The sequence below is a fragment of the Accipiter gentilis genome, chromosome 33, assembly GCF_929443795.1.
Source record: "Accipiter gentilis chromosome 33, bAccGen1.1, whole genome shotgun sequence".
Classification (NCBI taxonomy): Eukaryota; Metazoa; Chordata; class Aves; order Accipitriformes; family Accipitridae; genus Astur; species Astur gentilis.
The window spans coordinates 13,584,832-13,601,644 of record NC_064912.1 but is presented as its reverse complement, the minus strand read 5'-3'; the positions used below and the strand labels follow the sequence as shown (position 1 = coordinate 13,601,644).

The following is a 16,813-nucleotide window of genomic DNA, read 5'->3' as shown; positions in this document are numbered from 1 at the left end:
TGAGCATTTATTACCAATCAGTGTGAAATACCACTGATGGTAAATTTTAAGTATATGGCAGGAGTTTCAGCATCATGACAACATACATCATGCATTTTTACAACATATAAGTGCAGTGATATTGCTCCCTTTCTCAATAACAATATATAAGAATATATAGTATAAATGTACAGTATATATTAGACACAATGTAAAATAACTTAGTGAAATGTCAAAGCTTCTGCATAAAAATTCAAGTCATGCCTGAGCATACCTCTAGCACAATTTTGCTTAAATTTATCTCATATACCTTCATTTACCTTTAGTTCATGTTGCAAAGATAATTTTACCTCCCTGTATATAATTGCTTAAAACCACCAGAATCCTTGTCTTTTTTTTTTTTTTTTTCTCCTACTATCTGCAGTAGGTGAAGATTGTAGTAGCCAAGCCAAAACCAAGATTTTGTGGAGTCTTTAGTAATGCTGCCTAAGGTACTGGGAAGCAATTCATTGTGAACAAGTTGTATAAAAGCAAGTTCTTAAATGCTCATTACAGTTCATCACTGTCCATCAGGTTCTGTTCTGAAATACCTGACCGCATGTAAATGGTAAAGAAATGGCTTTCTTTAGAAATGGAACTCATGATCTAACATTGCTATCTGTAAATTATAAATCTCACCAGCTTTGCTGAAATCTTATCAAGTACTACTTTGGTAATTGCTTCCAAGAAGGATCAATAAAAATCTATTTAATAGGACTATACAACTTGTCTCAAAGCAGGTAGGTAGAATTTTGGCTTTGGTCAACACTGGATACAGCTTCTTGCAAAGCTGGGTGTCCCTTCACACTTGCTAAATGAAATATATTCAAGGACTTTCCCGCAGCATCTCAGGAAGCTTTCTGATAGTACAAGGGGAGAGGGTTATTTTTTTTTAAACCAAGGCATTAAGAGGCCCTGTGCCTCTGTCACATTACCCATCAAAGTCAACCAGAGTTCAACAGCCTTGAGATTAGCTTTCTTGGAATTATTTTGAATACAACTTCACTTCACCAGTTTAAACAACTCTGCCCTGAATATCAACAAAAATATACTTTTAAAACATTAATAACTACATTTTCTAATTAATGATGAATTGGAGCTGCACAACAGTTTGAAACATGATGTTAAAATGAAAAATAAGGGAAGATAGAGTGATTTTCTGTGATTCCTTTTAAGAAAACTAAGCCCCCCCCCCCAGCTCCCCTTACATTCTCAGCCAGTGTAAGTCGACAGAATTACACTGTTTTAGATCAGCTTAAGTTCTGACCTATATACTTCAGTGGAATTAATCCTAATTTCCACCAGTGTAAGTGGAATCAAATTCACTTTGTCTTTAATAAAGCAACGGGTGATAAGCAAGTCTCTTTTCTGTCAGATTCTGCTTGAGAAAGGAAATTTTTTTGTGGTGTTAAATGATGTCCACGACAGTTAAGAAAACAAAGCTAGAATTTCATGAATTTCAGCGTAGTGAGAACCGATATTGGTAACTGTTATTTATGCTTTAATCTTAGCGAAGTTCTTTGGGTACAGACAGAGTATCAGCTCGTGAGTCGGTGACCCTTTCTGAGTACTGCTCGGGAAGCAAACGAGGAGGCAGGCGCCTGAATTTCAGTGACATGAAGCTGCTGAATACACTGCAACTCGGATTTTGTTACCACGAATAAATAACATCACATTGTCCAGAACTGGAGATTAATTTGCTGGGCCTCCAGGAGATGATATTTATTTTCTTGCCTATTATATTGAGATCTCACGACAGGCAAAGGGTCAGGGGCTGAGAGGATGTAATCGATGCTGAATTTAATTTCAGAATCCGATTTTGCTAAGGAGGAATTGCTTAGGCTTTGCCTGTTGGTCACGCTGTTTGGAGCAAACCCACGAGGCTCCAGCAGTCTTGGGCCCGATTCCGTTCTTTCGTGTTTACTTTCAGAAGAAGAAATGTTGTTTAAAGCTGAGTCCACAGAAGACATATTGGGGGATGAAGGACTTTTCCCTCTGCTTGTTCTCTGCTCCTTATGTTCCCTTTTCACGTTCCTCCTCCTCCGTCTTCGCCTGTAATTCCCGTTTTCAAAGAGATCCAGCATGGATTCGCATCCCGTTGCAAAGCTCCAATAGTTTCCTTTCCCCTTCTCATTCCCTTCTGTTCTGGGAACCTGTATTTATTTAAAGGGAGTTGAGTATTTGTATGTGTTACAGATGCTGCTGCTTAACATCTGCATTCATTTACATTCAAGAATGGTGTAAACACATTTGACAAGACTTTTAAGCCTATTCTCTTTCATTATACCAATAGGATGTAAACTCCATCCTCTTCAATTTGTTATCTATTAGCACGCATCAGACAAGGATATACTCTGTATCTCTGTAACTGACAACTCAGAGAGATTTTAAGTGATTCGCAGCTCAGCTGTTTGTTTTCCTTCTTTCTCAGTGATGAGATTGTTCCTGCATATATTTTTTTTAGCCACGCACAGTGTGTATGTAAATATACAGTTAGTGATCTTACCTTTACAAAACAACTGTTAAGCGATAAGTTATGTCGGATGGAGTTCTGCCAGGCTCTTTGATTTGATCTGTAGTAAGGAAATTTCTTCATTATAAAGTCATAAATGCCAGAGAGGGTGACTTTATTTGAAGGACTTTGCTGGATGGCCATTGCAATTAAGGCAATGTAGCTGAAAAAAGGAAAACTTGCTGTTACACCATCGCCTAACACACTCAGGTTTTAGGACCACATGGGTGTATCCGTGCCTATATCCTGCTTCCAAAAGTTCTCCCAGTGGATCTGCGCCCTGACCCGAGGCATCCCAGGGGTAAGTCCCGAGCATGGTTGCTGCCTCTCCGCCCCGAGCCCCCGGGGTGATACTCAGCCGTTACTTCCAGGCAATTGAGTCCCGACCGGGCTGTTTGCCCCAGCGCTCAGCACAGAGAGCTTAGATACAGGAGGACTGCAGAAAGATCACGCACCTCTCAAACCCCATCAGAAAAGTTTCCCTGAGCTGGCAGGCTGCAGTGAGACAGACCAGGCTCAGAGACACTGTCACTGGAGACCTTGCCTGCTCGTGGCAAGGACCTTCGGTGCCCCTGCGAACATTTACACCGCGCATCTTCCCACCACACCGGGGGTTATCGGCATCCGTTTCACCCGTTGGCATGTCGCGCATTTAATTCCCCTTCTCCCGGGGCTCCTGGAGGTCGGAGGAGACCATCTGAGGTCTGGTGGCTCAACGGCATGCCGGAGTTGCTGTGACCCCGCACAGGAGAAAACAAATCATGAACACTTCGAACAGGGAGACGGGGCGAAATCTGCCTGCTGCGGTGCCTGCGCCGGGGCCAGACCCACCGCCCACACCTGGGGAAAGGTCCCACGCTCCCCCAGGAGCTGTGGCCCCACCATCCCAGAGCTCAGAAACCTCCCCAGAGATGGGGAGACTTGGAAAAACTTCATCTTACCTGTACGCCGGTCGGGTGAATTTTTTCTCTTCGTCAGAACTACAGGTAGGATAATCATCCCCATCGTAATTAAAGCAGTTATAGGGGTACTGCGTGTTGTCAAACATCGTCCTGCTCCTTGCTCAGCTCCTGTGGAGTGAGAGAGATGGAGTGATGTTTCTCAGAGCTTGGACTCCCTCCTCCCTTCTTCCCTCCCCTCTGTCTGTCTCGTTGCCTCTCTCCCCCCTCCTCACGCTCCCTCTCCTCCGTGCACACATACTCTCCGTGATGGGGTGGGGATTGTTTTTGCAATTTTCGCGTCCCAGACAGCCTGTCTGTTAGGATTTTTTTTTTAATTTTTTTTTTTTTTTTTTTTGGGGGGGGGGGGGGATGTTATTGTTGTTATTGCTGTTGCCTCCAATGGGGTGGCGGAGCCAGGCGGCTGGTGACTGATGGAGCTGGTGAATTGGGGGTGAACCTTTGAACCGGGGTGTGCACCGCCAGTAGCTCCGCTCAGCTCGCTGGGTGGTCTGGGCTGGAGAGGGGCCAGCGCTCCCCCCGTCACATCCACAACGTGACAAAAGCAAACAGCATGATGTTAATAAATCATGCTTCAAGGTCTCTACTTGGAAATTAAAGTTTGAGAACAGAGTGCAGCTCCCCCCCCCCACAGCCCCCTAGTCCTCCCCCTTTGTATTTTTCTCTCCCCAGCGAAGCAGGGTGGCTTTCTTATTTATTTATTTTTAGAAACCCGACGTACAATAAACAGACGTTCCAGGCGGTAATGCACGCTTGTCCTGATCTGCAATCTATAATACAGTATAATAGACATAAATTATATTTCCATGACTAAAGGAAAATGTGTATGTTCAAAGAAAGTAGAACAGAGGGATATGAGGGACTACTGTCAAGCAGGAAAGTAAAAGGAAAATAGCTGTAGGCAGGAGAGCTGCCTGTGTGGGCTTTGATCTGAAGGATGAATTAGACTAATAGCCCTGTGTGTTGGCATCCAATACTGTAACAATTTAATAGTTTTTCAATGCTTTGGAGTGTTTTCCAACAAGTGATGTAAACCAAAGGCATCACGCACCATTTCAGGGGGGACTAAAAAGGTGTATGGCACATGATAATTAAATTATTTGAAGACAGCTCTGTCCCAGGAACTAGCCCCAGGAGGAAATGGGTATTGGAAAAGAGAAAGCAAATTGGTGTGCAGAGAGTTACCTGGATGGAAATATAAAAGCAGAACCACTAGCAATGCAACTTCTGTTTTCTATAGCACCTTTCATACAAAGTATGTCCCCAAACCCCTTTTGGAGTTAAAGGATACAATTAGGGGAAAATTCATCCTAGTGATACAGAGCCCTTGAAAGTGATGGTTAAGTGGCTCCTCCAGTTTTGATATAGATGGACTTAAGAAAGCTTTTTCTGTGGAATATAACAATACATTATAGCAGGAGTAGGGGGAAATACGTGGCATGAAAAAATAGACACAAGAGGTGTTTTCTTAGGAATATGAAGCCAGAGCAGGTACCCAAAATAAAAAATTATCTCCACTCTAAAATACATCAATGGGCATATGCATGAGGCATCCACTGCAGAGGAGGTCTTAATACAAAGGGTCAGCTACTGCTGCCTAAGGCATTAGCAGGGCTTTAATATTGAGTAAGATAGAGCAGATTCAGTGGTGGAGAACGAAATATATAATGTCTGATCTTCATTCATACTCTGTCCAGCTGGACTAGAAGGTTTAAAGCAAAGAAGAAGCTGGGCCACAGACTTGGAAAGATTTTCCCTCACTAAAACCCATGAGTCTTGAGCCACAAGTAAATGCCTACTTTGATTTTTAGCAGCGGCTCTTCTCTTTGGAGGTATTTTATCTCACTGAAATTCCAGTTATTCAAACAGTCTTGCTTCTGATCTATGACAATTTTTAAAAAGCAGAACTGGGTTGGTGGTTGGTTGACTCTGATTTTACAGAACCTGTTAGCGCTCTATTTTCAGTTCTTCATATTCCGTTTATGGAAATTGCCTCGCTAAGAAAGTCGGACAATACACTTTGACCAAAATCCTCACATATTTACTGGCAGTGTATAATAGCTAAAGTTTTCTCTAACAGGAATTAGAGCAAATAATTGTAGTGTCATATGTTTAGTAATGCTATTTACCTCAATGCCTGTATTTTCTTGCTGTGGTGAGTGTAATCAGCTTGCCCATGTCTAGCACATCTATAACATGCATTACAGCTGGTGGTTAGCTCTACTCTCTATGCAAGAGCTCATGGCCGCTGTATTCCTCACCCATTTCAGTGGAAAATAACACTTAGATTAAATTTCCATCTCAGCAGATGGTTTGTCAGCCTAAATTCAGCAAATGGAGGTGGGTCATAACAACCAGTGCTGGTGTCCTTGAGCAGCATCTCAGGGGTGAGTGGGACCATGGATGGGTGCAGGGGCAGCTTGGCAAGATACATGGGGAACTCCCACCATTGCCATTTGTGTAACACATAATCTGTGGATAAATATTATTATTTCCTGATAGCCAGCAGTGGGCTGGAGGATTTAGTTTCTGCCTCTGTAAATATCACTAAACTCACCTGCTGCAAATTCATATAGACCATGAGAAGAATGCAGACCATTTTTGAATTCTAGATGATCGGAAACAAATTATATATTATCTCTCGTAAACTTGCTTCTGAAATCCATATATGCAAAACTGGCTGAGTATTTCTCAAGGTATATATTTTTAAAGCCTGCATACTGATATTTTATCCCCAAGTGAATGTTTATGGTCCAGTTATAACCCTTGAAAATAATATTCATAAAGAAATGCTAATACCCTCTTATATGTACCGTGGTGGGGCTAGCAGGTGCCATGCTTATGGTGGCAAAACATGTTGTACAATAGCTTTTCCCCAGCATCTGTGCAGCCATTATAGTTTAACTAGAGTAACTATAACTCATCCCTGTCATTATCATAAAAGCATAATTTTGCCAGGCTAGTGTTTTCTTACGTTGTATATTTTCAGAAGACAAAGTTGTAAACCATTTGATTTGAGATTGTAAATAGGCAATAAAAATGCTGTGAAAGATTTGCCTATTTTTTTTTAACATTGATATTAAAAAGTTATTTGCAATTTTTGTAATTATGACACAGATTTTGAAAACTGTACATGAAATTCAGACTGGTCATAAATCCAAACAGGGATGAATTACAGGTCATTATAGCTCCTTGGAATAACAGTGGGTACCTCAGTGTGTAGGACTGCACGCTGATAACCCAGTCCTCTTACTGGTGTAGACTGGAGTTTCCCAGCAGCACAGCTTCTCCTGCTCTCTCTCACTGACTTGGGAGCCAGAGCTGGTTGCAGTTTAGGACTTTATCCCAAATCTTTTAAATTTATCATAGAATCACAGAATCATTTGGGTCAGAGGGGACCTTTTAAAGACCATCTAGAACAACCCCCACCCCCCTGCCATGGGCAGGGACACCTCTCACTAGATCTGGTTGCCCACAACCCCATCCAACCTTACCTTGAACATTTCTAGGGATGGGGCATCCACAACTTCTCTGGGAAACCTGTTCCAGTGCCTCACCACCCTCATAGTAAAGGATTTCTTCTTTATATTCAATCTAAATCTACCCTCTTTTGCTTTAAATCAGTGGAAACCAGTGGTGGCCTTCTGCAGGCTTTGGATCACTCGACGGTAGTCTGTATCACCAGTAAACTGCTTTCTTTTTGGTACAAGATCCGTAGCTCTGGCAAACAAAGAAGAGGATGGGGAAGTAAGGGTGGTGGTACTTAAATTCCCAGTTGCTTTGATATGGGATAAGGAGGAGAGTTCCCCAGACTTGGCTGGGTATTTGGGCTGCAATGGCACCTGATTGAATTGCTTTCCCTTCTGCTTCTCTTTTGTGTTCATACGTAGAACTTCATGGAAATACAATTTACACCACAATTTGTGGTTTTCTGCTGGAGCTCAGTGAGAATTGTTTATATTTCCTAGCTAGGGGATTATTTGGAGAAGCATTCTTCATCTGCATGCCTTCTTGCTGCAGCAGTGTAAAACTCACGCATAAAACACAGCACGAGTTTCTACTAAAACAGGAATGTGGATAAGAAACCTTCAATAACAATTCATCACATTAGAGGCGGTAAATAAGAGAGCAAGTACATAAACTAGCTCAGACATATTATCCCTGCCCTAGCTAGATATGGAGATTCACAAGGCATACGTGAAAATCCATTTCTGGAGTTGCTCAGTGTGTTTTAGTAGTGAAAAACAGGAAAAGAAGGGTGTTCAGGGTGAAAAGCCATTTCTCCTACCTGGGTTGTGACTATTGGTCAAAAAATGTTTTTTTTTTCCCCAGAAATTCCAGCTGGCCAAGCTGAGGGCTTTGCACAGTCTTATGAAGCTCTGTGACCACATTGTCACCAGGAGGGACTGTATTTCCCTTTGGGCCAGGGATGAGTTTAGACGGTACTTTCTTATCTGCTTGGCGTGCAGATGTGGTACCCCACTCCATCACTCTCCAATGCAATGGACTGTTCTTTTTTCTAACATTATCTACCTTTCCCAGAGAACAGCAAATCCTTTTCTAGCGAGCAGCTCTCAAACAAGTGAAGTGACAACCACCGAGTGGGCAAGAAGCCAGGAGCTGTGGAGAAAGCCTGCAGGTCTCTGAGACCAGCTCCAGAGAGCACTGGGTCTCCTTCTGGAGCCGCTCACACTGACGTTCGAGGGTTGACTGCGAGTAATATCACACAAATTAGCACTCCAATATATTATTTCTCCTTTGCTCCCATGAGGTCATGGCTTCAAAGACAGTGGAGGGAGAACATGGACAGGTCTTTAGCTTTTAGCCATTTATTAAGCGAAATCCTTGAATTTGTTTTTACTCATTTTCTACTTAAAACCAAAAGTGATGGGAAGAGATTTTAAAAGCTTTACAAATATATATATAAAAAATTCAGTTTAGGTTGGACAGAATGGTTTGGGTTCACCGAAACAGATTTTCAAAATTTTACATTCTGTCCTTGGTTTGCCCAGCACCTTTCTGCAGGAGGGCTGCTGGCGGTTAAAAGGACATATCCCCATTTCTTTATTTGATACGAATACACGAAGCAGATGTTCAGAGTTTGCCTGCTTGTGATTTGGTATTCTTCTCCTTCTCAGCAGTACAAAATTACATCCTTCTCTTTCACTTTTCAGATAGATGGGATAAAACGCAGTAGGCATATGCAAGGTTCACAGGAGACCTGTCCTGCATGTTAGTGGGATTGTTCCTCCCCAAGCTGAGAAAGTCTCTGCAATCACTGATCCATGAGGCTTTTGGAGACAAGTAGGAAGAGCTAGAGGGTTTGAAGACGGGATAAATCGAGAGGTGATGCCTATTCTTTGCCACATAGTGCACGTCTCAGTCTGGTACAACAATCATGCCTTGATTCAGTCTACACTTGTTTACCAAAAACGGACATTATCTTGGCAGCTGCCATACCTCATCCATCTTTGGTCATTTCTCATTTTAGCTGTGTACAAAATCATTTGGCTATAGGCCTCACTTCATACATTGTTTGAATTCTGCGCCAGACACAGCTAATAACTCGGGCCAGGAAACTTGTTCCAGATGTTAATTAACTCCCTCTGCATTAACTGGAATCACACAATTAAGGCCCGATTATTTATAAAACCATTTTGTCGAGAGAATTAGGAGAATGAACACAAACATCCTGGCTCACACTTTCACACAAATGTCCATGTGCTGTTAAACTGTGGAAATTGGCACAAGTTGTCCCACACATTTATTTTCAGCCATCATAATTATTCCAGAGGAGAAAGGACAACAGTCAGCCAGGCGTGGAGGAGCAACGCTGAAGCAAAGGAGCTAATTCCCAGCCGAGCTAAGGTCTACTGTTGTGGCACCAACAGGCATCAGAGATGCCTATCAAATATCCCATAGGCAAAGTGGCTCTCCTACTGCCGTAAAGCTAAATGACAGAGCAGACTCATTTTACCCAGTCATAAATTGCAATATTTACAAGTTGGTAGCTACTCATGGGCTGGAGGGCCTGCCCAGTGTCTGTGGTGCTTTGTCTGCTCTCTACCACACGTTTCTTGGTTTAAGGGATTTTTGGGACGTCACACAAACACTTGACGGATCCACGACACAGCAAATTCAAACCAGTTCAAACATGTCTCTCCCATCTGCCTTGCACACAGCTCAGAGTCAGAGAATCAGGGACTTTTTATTATCTGATATCGCAAAATGGACAAATACAAGGCAAGCAAATACAAGGTGCAAGCAAGCTGGCTGGCCGCACGTGGTCCCGTAATTGCAAAGGTAACTGCCCCGTGGCGATGCAGGTCACCAACTTCTTGATGGAGGAGGAGGTGGGCTCTGAGCCGCTGGAGCACATGCACAGCTCGTCTACATGTTGTCTGTGTCCCCAAACACCAGAGATGGTCACTGTGAAAAGCTGTGACCCTCCAGGGACTGTTTGAATCAAGTCTGAATCAAGGGGCCATTTGAATCCCCGGACTCCTGAATCCTCCCTCTCCTGGTTTCAGCTGGGATAGAGTTAATTTTCTTCCTAGTAGCTGGTATAGTGTTATGTTTTGGATTTAGAATGAGAATAATGTCAATAACACACTGATGTTTTCCGTTGTTGCTAAGTCGTATTTATACTACGTCAAGGTTTTTCATCTTCTCATGCCCAGCCAGCAAGAAGGCTGGAGGGGCACAAGAAGTTGGGAGGGGACACAGCCAGGGCAGCTGACCCAAAGTGGCCAAAGGGGTATTCCATACCGTGTGATGTCATGCCCAGTATATAAACTGGGAGAGTTGGCTGGGAGGGTGGATCACTGCTCAGGAACTAGCTGGACATCAGTTGGCAAGTGGTGAGCAGTTGCACTCTGCATCCCTTGTTTTGTATATTCCAATCCTTTTATTATTATTATTGTCATTCTATTATTGTTATTATTATCATTATTATTTTTTTCCTTTCTGTTCTATTAAACCGTTCTTATCTCAAGCCACGAGTTTTACTTTTTTTCCCAGTTCTCTCCCCCATCCCACTGGTTGGGGGAAGTGAGTGAGCGGCTGCGTGGTGCTTAGTTGCTGGCTGGGGTTAAACCACAATGCTCCCTTGGACAAGCCTGTGAGGTTTAGTGGTGTGTTTTGAGCTGGGACTCACACCTGTGGGGCACAGGCAGGCTGAGCAGCTGGTGGTCACTTACTGCCTCTTTGTCACCCTGTTGGCACCTTTAGCCTTACAAATCCTGCACCTTGGGGCACAGAAGAGATAGGGAGAGGCAGCAATGTTGTGTTTTGCTGCTTCTATTTTCATTTGAAAGTAGTAATTCATTCCAGTTCACTTACTCATAACTCTCACCCACGCAGAAGTTTTCTGGGAGCTGCATGAACAATTCCAAAACAACGCAGATCAAGCTGGCAGGACAAAAGTAACTGGAAACTGGCCCCTAAGCAAGTGCTGTTACTGAAGAAAGGGATGGTAGGCAGGGACTCCTCCTTTGCTCCTAACTGAGCTGCAGGATTACATCCCTCCAGGTTCTCCACCTACTGGTTTCGCTTCAGGCATAATCCTTTCCTATTTCTCAATAAGTTTGTGGTGGGTTGACCCTGGCTGGATGCCAGGTGCCCACCAAAGCCACTCTATCTCTCCCACCCAGCTGCACATGGGAGGGAAAATATAATGAAAGGCTTGTGGGTCGAGATAAGGACAGGGAGAGACCACTTGCCAATTACTGTCACAGGCAAAACAGACTCAACTTCAGGAAAATTAATTTATTACGAATCAAAATCAGAGCAGGATAATGAGAAATAAAACCAAATCTTAAAACACCTTCCCCCCACTCTTCCCTTCTTCCTGGGCTTAACTTCACTCCCAATTTTCTCTCCCTCCTCCCCCCAGCAGCGCAGGGGGACAGGGAATGAGGGTTGGGGTCAGTTCATCACACGTTGTCTCTGCTGCTCCTTCCTCCTCAGGGGCAGGGCTCCTCACACTCTTCCCCTGCTCCAGTGTGGGGTCCCTTCCACAGGCCACAGTTCTTCACAGACTGCTCCAGTGTGGATTCTTCCCACGGGCTGCAGTCCCTCAGGCACAGACTGCTCCAGCATGGGTCCCCTGTGGGGTCACAAGTCCTGCCAGAAAACCTGCTCCAGCGTGGGCTCCTCTCTCCAGGGGCCACAGGTCCTGCCAGGAGCCTGCTCCAGCGCGGCTTTCCCACAGGGTCACAGCCTCCTTCGGGAACCCACCTGCTCCAGTGTGGGTCCTCCACAGGCTGCAGGTGGAGATCTGCTCCCCCGTGGACCTCCGTGGGCTGCAGGGGGACAGCCTGCCTCACCAGGGTCTTCCCCACGGGCTGCAGGGGAATCTCTGCTCCGGCGCCTGGAGCATCTCCTCCCCTCCTTCTGCACTGACCTGGGGGGCTGCAGGGCTGGTTCTCTTGCGTATTCTCACTCCTCTCTTCTCCAGCTGCAATTGTGCAGATTTCCACCCCCCCTTCTTAAATGTGTTATTCCAGAGGCGTTATCACCACTGTCACTGATGGGCTCAGCCTTGTCCAGCAGCGGGTCCGTCTTGGAGCCGGCTGACATTGGCTCTGTCAGACACAGGGGAAGCTTCCAACAGCTTCTCTCGGACTCCACCCCTGTAGCCTCCCTGCTACCAAACCCTTGCCATGCAAACCCAATACAAAGGCGCAATTTGTGGCTGCATAAACATCCTAGGATATTCCAGTTTTCCATAATACCCATCTTTAAGATAGGATCACACTTCAAAAGAGGTTTCCCACCTCTTAGTTACCAAGTGGTAATAATATTTCCCCATTATGATTTCTTTTTTATATAACCCACCCCTCCTAACTGACAGATCTGATATGATGTATTTATCCCCATAAGTAAGTTCAATTGTCAAGGCTTTTCTTCATTCTGAAAAAATTTCATGTTTTGATAGTACCAGTTAAACTACTCGACTTCATTCCAGGATAAACACTTGATGGTTAATGAGTCAGGGACATCTGATTACATCTTCCTCAATGCCAGACATAAGCCTTCTTCTCTTCCTCTGAATTAGAATAATCATTCACAGTTCATAATTTATCATCCTTCAAGTATTTGTCTATCTATCACATGAAAGCAACTCTCAGCAGAGAGCCGTCAGCTAACATTGTATTTTGAGGTTTCTGCTGATAGCTCCTTAAAGAGGTGTAAGCTCCCTTCTTGCTTTTCCATCCTTTTCATCTTATGAGAGGCTTTCCAATGCACACAGCAGAGTCTAAAAAGAAATAAGCTTTGATCTCTGGCACCTGAAGTGTATTCTCACCATTAGTAGTTTCAGGTGAAAATATTTGTAGTGTAATGCTAGTCCTCCGTTCTGCTGTCTTTAGGAAGGTTGGGAGCTTTGCTGTGTGTCTATTTGTGAAGTCATATTTTATGTTTGAACTTGGTTAGTGTGATAAAAAGAAAATGTATATATAAATATAAACCAGTTTTGTTTCTGCTTCTTCTCATTAAATTTTGACCTTAGTTTACTTTTCTTCATCAGCATTTCAGTTTGATCAGTTTGAAATGTCTTTGGGATTTAAAAGTGTTTGAAGCCAACTTGTAGCACTAAAAGTTTCTCACTTGCCTTGTGCTCAGTGTATAACTGCCTTCCTTTAGACAGTTGAATTTAACAAAATGAAACTTTTAAGAAGCTGACTATTTTAATGGAAGCTCAGCTTCTTCCCACATATTTGGTGTGAGGTGCTTTCAGGTATGTAGACGTAAGTTCTCAGTAAACCTTATATTTTGATTAAGAGTTGAAGATTTCCTTATCTGAGAGTCAAATCCTGTGTATTTTCTGACTAACCTATTTTTGCAGTAGCATGCTAGACTAGGTGCGTAAGCAAAGGCATGGTTATTTACAAGTATGCCTCTCAGTTAATGAGTATTTGTGAGAGTAGTTTATTTTTCTTTAGTGTCTTCCTTATTTTCCAAGTTGTTCATCAATTCTGATGAATAATTCTCAGGACTTCAGAATTTAGAAATATTGGTGCTAATTCTTGAGCTCTGGATAGAACACTTTTGGGGAAATAATAGAAGATGACTTACACATATTTAACTGCTGGTGTGAATTTCTAGGCAAACAGTAATTTATGAAACTTCTAGCATTCAGGGACTCTGTATTTGGCTGTATGCTCAAAAGCTAACAAATAGGATCTCAGAAATCACAGGGGAGCAAAGTCAGCACTTCTACCATGCAAAAAATATTCCTAAATCCAACTGCTTATGTGCTCATCTGCTCTAATACTGGTGAACGGTCCCCAAAGTGAACAAAGCACATCTCTCCTCAGAGCTGCAGCCCAGCCATATGGTGAAAATGGTGTTGTATGAGGTATTTTGCAACGTGAAGCTTCACAAGCAACAGAGCTAGGTTTGTGCCCCATTTGCTGCCCACGCAACAGTCTGCAGCCCCAACTCCAAGGGCACCCAAAGAGCCCAACGTTGTACTTGTAAAATAGAGCCACAAGCAAGGGACTTGTATCAGTCGACACCCCAGCAGCTGCTTGGGGTGAACGTGGGTGGTGACAAAGGTAGTGACATGACCCAGGAAACAACAAGGAATGTATCTATTTTTAATTGCAGATCCTGTTGTTCATGATAGTCTTAAGTAGGAACTTGAGTGTTACTATTTGTAGACTGGTCAATAAAGGGGTGATCAGTGGGTGGAGGTAAGACACGGGGATGATTTCAACCATTCGTTCTCTATAGCTGCCTGCGAGTCTTGACAAATTGCCTTCCCCCCCCCCCTTCAATACCAGTCAATTTGGAAAACAGATAGGCACAATCACAAAAAGGAATTTTAAATGCTCTAAGACTAATAAGGAATGTGCTGACCCTCCAAAACACATACTGCCACTGCCCGACACAGAGCATTGATCTGAAAGGAAGCAACAATACAAGACAGTCCTGGATGTTTTGCTTCATGTCTCTAGTTTTATCCCAGCCAAACAATGCTGTGCCCATGCTAAAAACGAGAAGTAGTGATCTGCAGTAGAAGTAACCCCACTATGCAAGCTGCCTTTTCCAATGCAGCGTCTGACAGCAGGAGAAAAAGTATGGCTCTTTTCTGACTTAGATGGGCTCGATGGCACTTGGTGTTATTTATTCAGCATACTTGGGAAAGACTTGAAGCAGCCTCTTACCTGACATGGGGCTCTGGGCTGCTAAAGGCAATTTATACTGCAGAAGCAGCCTATAAACAGAAACAATCTTGAAAATTGCTCAGATGTGGAGAGAGGCATGGGTATTGACAAAGGACATTGGGGTAGAATTAGGATTTCTAGGAAGCAAAGCAGCCAAATTATCACTTAAAATAAGCAGAGAATCCTATTCTGGCATGTACTGCAGAGTTATCTGCTGGCAGTGCATTGCTGTGTGCTGGCAGTTGGGAAAACTGGAGCGTGGGAGTTTTACAGGTGACACAATGCACTTTTGAGCTATTCTGCAATAACTAAGCTTGGGAGAGAACACTTCTTTTTGTTCATTTTATTTAATAAGTAAAAATCAGACACCAGGATGAGAAGATCACAGAAGGGCTGTCTGAATTGTGAACTCTTATTTGCATTTTGAAATAGAACTCAGTAGAAATCTTGGATCACAATAACTCTAAATTTGGAGCATGCAGAATTCATTTCGGTCTTTTTGTGGTTAAGGGCCTATATATCTCTTGCTAGCTTTTGTGGGGAAAACTTATTCTAAAAAAAGGCATCGCAACTATTTATGTTTGTTTGTTTGGTATGGGGTTGAACAGCATCAAGCAGAGAGCCAGAGATGTATTTAGATTCATTCCCCTGGAATACGGGTGGGGATGGACATGTTCTTAATTAAAACTTGGAGTTTAGAAGATTGTTTCCCAAGGTTATTTTTGGTTGCTGGAGTCTGGATCTGAAGCTTGTCGCCTGGCTCCAACTCCAATGCATTCATATCTGATTCGGGCAATTTAGAACTTAATCTTTATTTGGACGCAAAGAAGAGCAATTGTTCACTTCACAGATTTCAAGGGAAGTCCCCAGACTTCTGTAGGACAGCGTAAAGCTGTTTGAGCAATCTGAGTTTTACAAACGCACCCGTCTTGCAGCTTGTCAATGTATTTTGTTACTAGATGAGGGGTAGACTGGGAAACCTCTAAATTTCCTTGGGGGGGGTGTCTATGGAAAGGACAACACCTTTGTGTAAGAGTACCCATCTGAAAAGTTTTCTCGTCCCATTGCCCCGCTCTGGCATTGGGTCCCCCATGCAATGGAGCTCAATGGCATAAGCTGTGCTATGATGGGAGGAGTGGTGGGAGGGGAAATGGTGACTTGTTGGAAGGGGAACCAGGGATCGTGGGGACAGATCCAGCAGCTTCAAGAAGCTCCTGCTTCCTTCCATCCACAATGGGAAAGGCAATCCAGAGATCCTGCAAAAGGCAAAACATGACATGTATGAGCGATTATCTGTTCAGGTGTTAACTAACACGATTCACGGGGGCTGAAGTGCTGAAAATGCTCAATATTCAGAAGAAATAACTAACTTGTCCATTCTGAGGAAACTAACCCAGTGGAGCTAATGAAATCATCACGAGAACTACGTTACACGAAGTTGTCAACAGCAATTTGGCTTCAAGTTGTAATGTCAAAATGCATTCAGAAACTGGCAGTATTATAACGCTGGAGCAGGTCGTCACCGCAACGACGTAGCCAAAAAGGGTTTGGCTGCATCGGGATGCTCTCATCAGAGTGCCGGCATCTGGCAGAACGTGGGGATCCGGCGAGGGAGCACAGAGCCTGCTGCAGGTCGCGTGGGTTTGGCTAAGGGGAGAGCACAGGGTATGCCAGGCTAAGCAAGAGCGGAGGTTCCCACACTGTATATTCCGTCAGGATGCTCACTGCTTGGGATCAAATCCCCCTTTAATCCCTTGGAGGGAAAGACCCCAGATGCTGCCTGCTTGGTTTCATTACGCAGGAGCAGAGCTGAAACCATTAGAGAGACCATATCCAAGCACAGCTGCCTAAAAAACTTCATGGTGCGTATTCACGCCTTTTCCTCCCCAGACGGCCAAGCAGCAAGGACTTTTTGTGCAAAACGCATTTAAAGATTTAACTCAGCTTCTGCGCTGTGCTCCCTGAGGAGGAAGGTCAAGGTCCTGCAAAGATGAGAATGATGCTAAAAATTATTAAACTGCAAAATGAGGGTCACCGTCACTGTTCTGGTCATTTAGTTTGTACGTTTTCTTCCTACTCCCCCCAGCCTCTTGCTGTAAGGCTGGTTGCATTAGAAATGAGAATTACACGAAGACATTGTCTGTGTGCAGGTA

The 16,813-nt window shown here is 43.7% G+C and overlaps 1 protein-coding gene across 2 annotated transcripts; it reads right to left on the bottom strand.

Moving 5' to 3' along the window:
* Window positions 1-456: 456 nt before the first annotated feature.
* FOXL3 (forkhead box L3) lies at window positions 457-3,608 on the bottom strand. 2 transcript variants are annotated; one of them, XM_049791183.1, is made up of 3 exons: window positions 3,472-3,608; window positions 2,525-2,693; window positions 457-2,171 (listed from the first exon to the last, which is right to left on the bottom strand). In XM_049791183.1, exons 1-3 carry the CDS (start codon window positions 3,576-3,578, stop codon window positions 1,689-1,691), a joined length of 759 nt encoding a protein of 252 aa, XP_049647140.1. In that variant the 5' UTR covers window positions 3,579-3,608; the 3' UTR covers window positions 457-1,688. The 2 variants fall into 2 exon arrangements, with proteins under 2 accessions (XP_049647140.1, XP_049647141.1); XM_049791184.1 differs by having other exon boundaries at window positions 2,525-2,591.
* Between the last annotated feature and the right edge of the window lie 13,205 nt (window positions 3,609-16,813).